General features: G+C 44.3%; 1 protein-coding gene across 1 annotated transcript; it reads left to right on the top strand.

Annotated features, from left to right (window-relative positions):
* Nucleotides 1–203: 203 nt before the first annotated feature.
* On the top strand, nt 204–7598 carry TMEM179 (transmembrane protein 179). The gene is made up of 4 exons (XM_027638078.1): nt 204–644; nt 4355–4492; nt 6017–6095; nt 7063–7598. The coding sequence occupies exons 1-4, from the start codon at nt 343–345 to the stop codon at nt 7240–7242; spliced, it is 699 nt and encodes a 232-aa protein (XP_027493879.1). The 5' UTR covers nt 204–342; the 3' UTR covers nt 7243–7598.
* The last annotated feature ends 343 nt before the right edge of the window (nt 7599–7941 follow it).

Consider the following 7941-nt stretch of genomic DNA (forward strand, 5'->3'; position numbering starts at 1 on the left):
TCTTCCCCTCCGCTCCCCGCTTCCCCCACAAACCCTGAAGCCATCAGCAGGGGCAGCTCCGGCGGCGGGAGAGGCAGCACCGTGCCCGGAGGAGTCATTTGCATTGCATTCCATTGCACTGCGTTGCACTGCGCATCCTCCCTCCCTCCCCACCGCCTACTGCTGCAGCCTTTCTCCCTCCATCCCTTCATCCTCCCTCCCTCCCACCCCGCATCGCGCCCCTTGCGTCTCTCCCTCCTGCATCCCTCCCTCCAGCATCCCTCCCTCCTGCATCCTTCCCTCCTGCATCCCTCCCTCCTCCCCTCCCTCCTTCCCTCCCTCTCCCGGCGCAGAGCCGCGGACATGGCGCTCAGCAATTTCCTCTTCGCTCAGTGCATCTGCTACTTCCTGGCCTTCCTCTTCAGCTTCATCGTGGTGGTGCCGCTCTCCGAGAATGGCAACGACTTCCACGGCCGGTGCCTGCTCTTCACCGAGGGCATGTGGCTCAACGCCAACCTGACAGTGGAGCGGCAGCGCTTCACCGTGCAGGAGTGGGGGCCCGAGGCCGCCTGCCGCTTCAGCATCTTCACCGGGCTCCTCTCCCTACTGCTGGCCACAGTGCAGGCCTGGAGGACCCTCTTCTTCCTCTGCAAAGGGCACGAGGAGTAAGTATCCCCTGGGGACGAGCCCATCCCTCCCGCAGGCTGGGGCACGTGGGAGCAGTCTGGGGGTGAAGCATTGGGCTTTACACCATCCAGGTCATCTTTCTCCCCAGAGGGGTTTGGGGTGAGGTGATGTACTGCCCATGGCTGTCTGCAGACACACCACATACTCCCCTACCTGTGTCCAGGGCCCTCTTTGGAGGGTACTCCCTGCAGAGGTTTGGAGTGGGGGCCAGGATCCACCGCTGTGCACCTGCTGCCTTTGGCACTCTGGGAGCAGCATGTGGACAGCTCAGCTGCAGTGGGCATGGAGGGTGTTGGGGGCCATGGGATGATGCTGGAGGCTGGAGCTCACAGGTACCTCTTGACCATGGTCCCACTACATGGCCATGCAAAGAAAGGCCTTCCCCAGATGTACACCAGGTGTGTGAAAAACCTTGAAACAACACAGCTGTGCGTGGGGGGACAGAAGGGAGAAGTTGGTGACTCCCCTCCATTTTCTATCCTGCTTTTGTTGTGGACATGGCAGCTACTGCACGCAACAGCTATTGCTTGGTTACAACATGAGAGCAACGCTGAGCACTCCCTGCAGCAGCTCAGGGCTGCACTGGCAGCTGGTTCCTGTGCTCAGACAAACCAAGGGGCATCTGACCCCAGCAGGTGTAATGAGAGGCTTGGTGGACCAGGCTCAGGAGCTCTGTGTTCTGTTCTTACCTCTCTGGTGGCATGAGAGGCCAGAGCCCCGGGCACAGGTAATGCAGCCTCTGGGTGCTACAGGGCCAGGACTGGAGGATGGCCCTGGCATCTGTCTAGAGCAGGAAAGTAATTTTCTTATGATTTAGGGACCATTCCAAGGGTAAATCACTCCTGTCCAGATCTGTTTGGACTAGAAGTTTCTTGAGTCAAGGGCTGTTACTCACATCTGGGCTTGGTAATACTGGGAACTGTGTAACAGTGTTTTCTCCCTGGCTCTTTCCATCCACTCTCAAGCTGCCTAATACTAAAACATGCTGTAGTAAGTATAGACCGGAAACTTATTTCCATATTAAAACTAAATACAACCATGTACTTCTCAATACCTTTGAATCCAGCTTTCTCAGGTGATCCAATACCTACAGAGGATTAACTGAATCTAGATGCTTTGCACTTCAGAGCTAATTAAGTTTTGAGAGGAAACCAGTAGTAAAAACCTTGTTATAGTGAAATTTAGATCAGATGTTTGGCCCACTTTCAAATGTGGCTATTTACTTCAAAACTGTTGGTCAGGCCCCTGAAAATTACCCCTTTAGGAGTTGCTTTCAGGCTCCTTTGGGCTGAGCATCATCAGTTGTGTAACACTGTTCATAGTTGCTCCAGGCAAGAAAGGCAGAAGGCTGTGGGGTTGTGGAGAGCAAAGATGGAGCAAGTTGGGATGATGAGATAACCATGAAAGATCACAGAAGGGTAAAACAGGATGAGAGAGAAGCTGCTTGGGAACAGCAGTTTCCTAAAAAGAAAGAAGGTCTGTTCTGTACCTTATCTGCCGCTGTCTGTATGAAAAGAGGGCAGGACTCATGCTGTTCTGATTTTAGACAGACATTTGTTAATGCTTCAAATGGGCATGAAAACATTTCTGTTTGGATGGAGAGATAAATGCAAGCTCCTTGCCATAAACGATAATTGTCTTTTCTGATCAGAGGCAGTTGAGGAAGAACCAGAATGTCATCACTGATGATCCTGTTGACGAGGATCAGTGCTACTGGACCAGCTCCAGGGTGAGCCAGCTGAGGAAGTCAGGGTTAGTTAACATCCTATGCATCCTTTGTGTGCAGTGGATTTCAATGATTGCTGTCAGATAGTTATGACTCCTAAAACACCTTCTTAGAAGTGTCTCATCACCCCTTACCTCAGGGGCCTGGAACTATTCAGCTCAGCTGAATACAACCGAATACAGCTCAGATACTTCACTACTATGACTGCAAAGCAACTTTGAGCTGTGAGCATTTACCATTACACAATTGATGACCCACTAAATACTCCTGGTAACTGTTCCCTTTCTAGAGCTGTTACTAATTGTGGTATCAACTCTTTTATTCTGTGAAGAGCTCAAGTCTTTTCTGCCTCTCAGGCCAGCGTACCATGCTAAGGTGCGCACAGTGGATATGGCTTTAGCAACACTTGGGTCGAAATCCAGGCTAGATTTGAAATCAGGGTGTGGCAGAGAACATGGAAAACCATGGTTCATATCAGCTCCCTCTGTGCAAGTGACCCCAGCATTCAGCAGAGGTGAGCAGATCTGGTTCACCAAGTCCAGCTAAGCCGAAGAGTAGGATTCAGCTTATTGTTCATCTAGAAGCCAGATGTCCTGGCATCCAGCTCCCACCACAATCTATAAGGGCATTTCTGGAAGGTGGTTTATTTCACTTCTTTTCTATCAGACTTGGGATGAGACAACCATCACTTTGGAGAGAACCTAAACAGCCTCTCTAAAGCCTCATCAACCCAGGAACAAACAGCGTAATCCTGCTGATAATGGCTTCCTCATCTCATTTTAAAGAATTCCCCCTGAGGCCACATATGCATCACCATGCAAAACCTGTAGAAATTAGGATTGTCCAGGCCAGAACCTTTCAAAATTCAAACACTCACTCAAAAAGCCACTTAGCTTTTCAATTAATGAGCAACCAGGGAAAAGAAACAACTGGAAGTTTTGTGGTCTCTGGGGTGAGTAGACTCCTTCTATCCCCAGCATAACAGATGGCACTGGTGGGAATTTTGTCATATTCAATTTTGCCACATAACCTGAATAGGATGATCTGCTTCCTGGAGTTACCAGTCTTTCTACAACCTAGAGTAGATATCCAGTTTTTAGATAATGTGACATTCCAGGATGTCCTATTCTAAACACCCACTTAGAGCAGTTTCAACTTGTGAAGGACTTGGTCAAATGAATGAAAAGAGGATTAGAAACTTCCTAATGGCTAGGATTAAGGGGAGGAGTTAAACAGTGAGGTTGGAAAATGAGTTAATGATTCCATGGCCTTATGGGACCACTACAGGCATCCCACCCCATCCCACTCCAAACACAGCATGTGCCAAAGGCTGGCCTGGGTTGGGCAGACTTAATGGGACTGAGGTAAATTGATATTCAGCTGGCAGAAATAACATACTGACACCAAAGCCAGAGAAGTCCCACGAGAAGCTGGCCTGCTCTGCAAATTGCCCATAAAGCTGGGATTCGTGTCCTATGGTGGCAGTACTTTGTGTTACATTGCTTAAAATGATTATAGCTATCAGTACCATGTTTTTATTTTTAGTTTCCCTCTCCTAAGCAATTTTTGTCCCAATTATCACTTTAATCATGAAATAATTTTAGCTCCAGTTACTACATAATTTGAGTTAATGACATTTATTTTAACAATGGTGATTTTCATCATTACAGCTAATGAAAACCATGCAGTGTATGAACAATCTCCCCTCGGTACTTATATTTAAAGCTCCATTCTCTTACGGTGGAAAAAAAAAAGACCAAAAGCAAATGCACTTACAAATGAAGATAATATGACTCAAAATCATAATCCATAGTGTTTCAATGTATTAGGTGTTCTTAATTAAAGCAGATGTATTTCAAATGCAAACTGATATCTTTGTGCCCAGTGTATGCTGCTTACAGAGACTGCTGATGTTGTGTTTCAGCTGTTTATGAGTTACATTTTTCTTCCCTTTTATTACAGCTCTTTCTTTTACGCCTTCCTGAATCTGCTGATCAGCGCCTTTGTGGTGTTCATCACATTTATTGCTAGCACTATAGTGAGTGTAGGATTTAACATGTGGTGTGATGCAATTACCGAGAAAGGAAGCATGCCAAATAGGTTAGTATTGAAGAATACATTTTCTTCCCTTTTTTTTTCATATATGCACAATTGAACAGTGGTGTTACAAACTGTAGTTATTACATGCAAGGTGAGCAAGGCGGAGAAGGCATCTATAATGTGAAAATCCAGATTTTTTTCATCTGGAACAAAAAAAAATCTAATCAAACGTTTTTGTTTATTTGTTTATTTAGAAGCCCACAGAGAAAATGTGTTTCCATGGTGTTTCATAGTACCTTTGAGCCATTATTTTATGCAAAAGAAATCCATTGGTTTAAAAATGTTTATTTCTGAAGGAAAGCTAGATTTGGAAGTTTTCTAAGAATGGAGGGAGTGTGGTCTTGTGAGCAAGGCAGGGGGCTGGGGGTCAGGGCTCCTGGTTCTCTGTCCAGGCTCTGTGTGACAGTGGGCAAGTCACTCATTATACCTGTGTCACAATGCACCATCAACCAAAAACTTTGGCGTAGAGATCCTGGCCTTGTTAACGGTGCTGTGGACGCCCCGAGAGCCACAGAATGGAAAGTATTTTTTAAGTGCAAAGTAGAGGTGGATGCTTTCTTACAGTGCAGAAAATGTACAGCTTCTAAAATGGTCTACTGTATCCCACAGTGTTATGCTCCTTATAGGAAACATGATAAATTGAGGATGATTTTTTCCTATCAAACAAATAACAATGAAGAGAGAAGAAAAGGTGACATTTTATGTCATATGATATTGAATAAATGTACTACTTAAAGCATACATTTATGTTGCACATTGTCATATGTTGTAAAATGCCATAGTAAATGTTCTGTTTAGGGCTGCAACGATTAATCGAATTATTCGAATATTCGGTTAAAAATTCGATTACAAAAAAACATCTAATCGAATATTCGGGTAAGAACCCAAGATGACCGACAGCACTGAAAAGGAGAGAGAAGAGGCTGCAGAAATCAACCAAGAGATAGAATGACAACCTCAATATCCTGGGATTTTTTTCACACCAATAAAGATCAAGTTATTTGTAAAATCTGTAGGCAGCCTCTATCTTACCATCAGAGTATCTTCTCCTTGCTGGAGCATCCGAAACAAAAACACAATTCCTTCTTCTGAGGCTTTTCCTGATGAAGTCAAAAGGTAACAGAGGCTCATACACTTTGTTTCATTGAGGGGTGAAGCAACCAACCTGGGTGATGCCAGAGGCATATCTGTGGGAGGCGAGGTGGTACTGGGAAAGAGGGGCTTAAGGACACTCTTTTCATGTTAACTATTGCAATTCCACTTGTGGAAGATTGGTGTTATCACTTACATAATTATACTTTTTTTTTTTTTTAAAGAAAGTAATTACATACCTTTTTCAGTTTAGTTTTAAAGAAGATTGGAAAGCAACCTGGTAATTACCATAACTTAAATATCTTTTGATAAAACATGCACTTATGACTGTTCAAAATACATTTAAGATGTTGCTTCATTTTTTATTTAGTTTACCTGCAATCTCTGAAATAATTTTCTTCTTTTTTTCCTTCCAAATGCCTTTCTGGTTAGCTGTGAAGAATTGCAGGACATAGATCTTGAACTGAACTTGGAAAACTCTGCTTTCTATGACCAGTTTGCTATTGCACAGGTAGGTCAGACTAGGCCATGATTCTGTTTCAGTTCATTTGCCATTTGCTTATTGATCGGGTATTGCTGGAGCTGAACCACCATTCCTCAGAAATCAATGGGAATTTGAAGTTAGTTTCCACTGACTTCAGTAAGTGCTGAATCAGGATGATAGTGGTGGGCACATTTGCATTGTAAATTCAAAATAGCTAGTTTTGAATGCAGACATGTCAAAACCTCACCCTACCACTGAAATGATATTGTTAATCATTTCAGAAAATTCATTGTTTATCCAAAGGATAAGGTCTGCAAAAGTTGCAACACTCTGGTATCCTGGAGCTCTTCATTGCTGTTCAGAATAATGTCTGACCTGCACCAGATCATGAGGCTACTAGTTTTGCCTTCCATGAGTTTGTCTGACATCACCTTAGCTATGTAAATATCAGACCATTGAAAATAATGAAAGATTAATGTAATGTAAGTAGGGCTGTTTTCTGATGAATCCATGAGAATTAGACCTCTAAGGCTGTCAGTCCTTTCTATTGACCATTCTAGCTCTAAGTCAATGATAAAGTCAGTCAACACTGGGGCCTGAGCACTTGTGTGTGGACTAATTCTGCAGGGGCAAGAGTCCCATCCCGGCAGGTCTGCATCTTTGAACAGGCTTCTTATATTTTCCCACATGGAAAGAGGCATTAGTCTTCCTGGGGCATTCCCTGAAAGTAGCAATGCCTCTTGGACACAAGCTCGTTTTGTGTCTTCATTGCCAGCACTGGCATCTAGATGCCCAGCTCAGGCATATCTGCATTTAGGACAGAAATATGCCATAAAAGTGACTCCTTTATATGAAGAACCCAGGACTTCACTGAGTTCAACTTGGTGTGACTCCATGGGTTTTGGTCCAGCTGAGGTTTTGATATTCATCTGGAGAGTTGACTTCGTTTTTAGAATACAGTACTGACCTCTTTATGATTTTTTTTCTTCTCTAGTTTGGTCTCTGGGCTGCCTGGCTGACTTGGCTGGCAATTACCATTCTGGCTTTCCTGAAGGTTTATCACAACTACAGACAGGAGGACCTGCTAGATAGCCTGATCCATGAGAAGGAGCTGTTGCTAGGAAGATCCGCTTCACGATCCTCTTTGCAAGATGAGAAAAGTGGCATGATCTAAAGTGTAAGCAGATTTCTAGGGCAGGATCTAGATTTTATTATTCAGTAGGGTAAGCTGAAGTTGAGTCAGGGTGTTGAGTGTGTGAGATCTCTTCTTTCCTGAAAAGAGATGTACTTGTGAATCACCCACTTCCTCCATGAGAATTTTTTGGTAGAAATACTTGTATTAAGATACAGAGAATGAACTGCCCTATGTGCCTTTGGCACAGCAAACTTTCTGTCCTATGCAGGCACAATCTGTAACCTGCTCTTGCTAACAGAGCTCCTACGTGTCATTACTGGCTTTTGGGACAGGGGCCATTTTTGAGGACTGAGCTGGCAAGACCAGGCTACAGCATTAAGGCTATTTCTTCAAACTGCTCTTTAACAATAGTTGTAACTAGAGCTGTGTTCAGTCCTTCTTCTCTCCCTCTCCTCCCTTTTGCCAGTAAATCTGCCCCTGTTCTCTCTTTATTCTGGTAGTTGCAGCTCTGGTCTGGGTACAGGCTCTTGCTGTCTCTGCTTTTGCTGTGTATGGATGCAGTGCTGACAAACATGATGCTCCTGCTCTGATTCTGTTTCGAACATAGAGACCTGTGTTCCAGACTTGATATTTAATATTGGACAGTGTTAATGAATTCCATGAAACTGCTTTATTATTACAGTGTCTGTCAAAAACCTGTGTATAATTTGGAGGGATGGTGTAGAACTTTGGTGGTTT

This window comes from Corapipo altera, unplaced genomic scaffold (assembly GCF_003945725.1).
Source record: "Corapipo altera isolate COAL_440 unplaced genomic scaffold, ASM394572v1 23, whole genome shotgun sequence".
Taxonomy (NCBI): Eukaryota; Metazoa; Chordata; class Aves; order Passeriformes; family Pipridae; genus Corapipo; species Corapipo altera.

Coding starts and splice junctions, on each gene's coding strand:
- TMEM179 (XM_027638078.1), top strand. CDS start 343: ATGGCGCTCAGCAATTTCCTCTTCGCTCAGTGCATCTGCTACTTCCTG. Junction 4,493..6,016: donor AAAGGAAGCATGCCAAATAG/GTTAGTATTGAA, acceptor CTTTCTGGTTAG/CTGTGAAGAATTGCAGGACA. Junction 6,096..7,062: donor ACCAGTTTGCTATTGCACAG/GTAGGTCAGACT, acceptor TTTCTTCTCTAG/TTTGGTCTCTGGGCTGCCTG.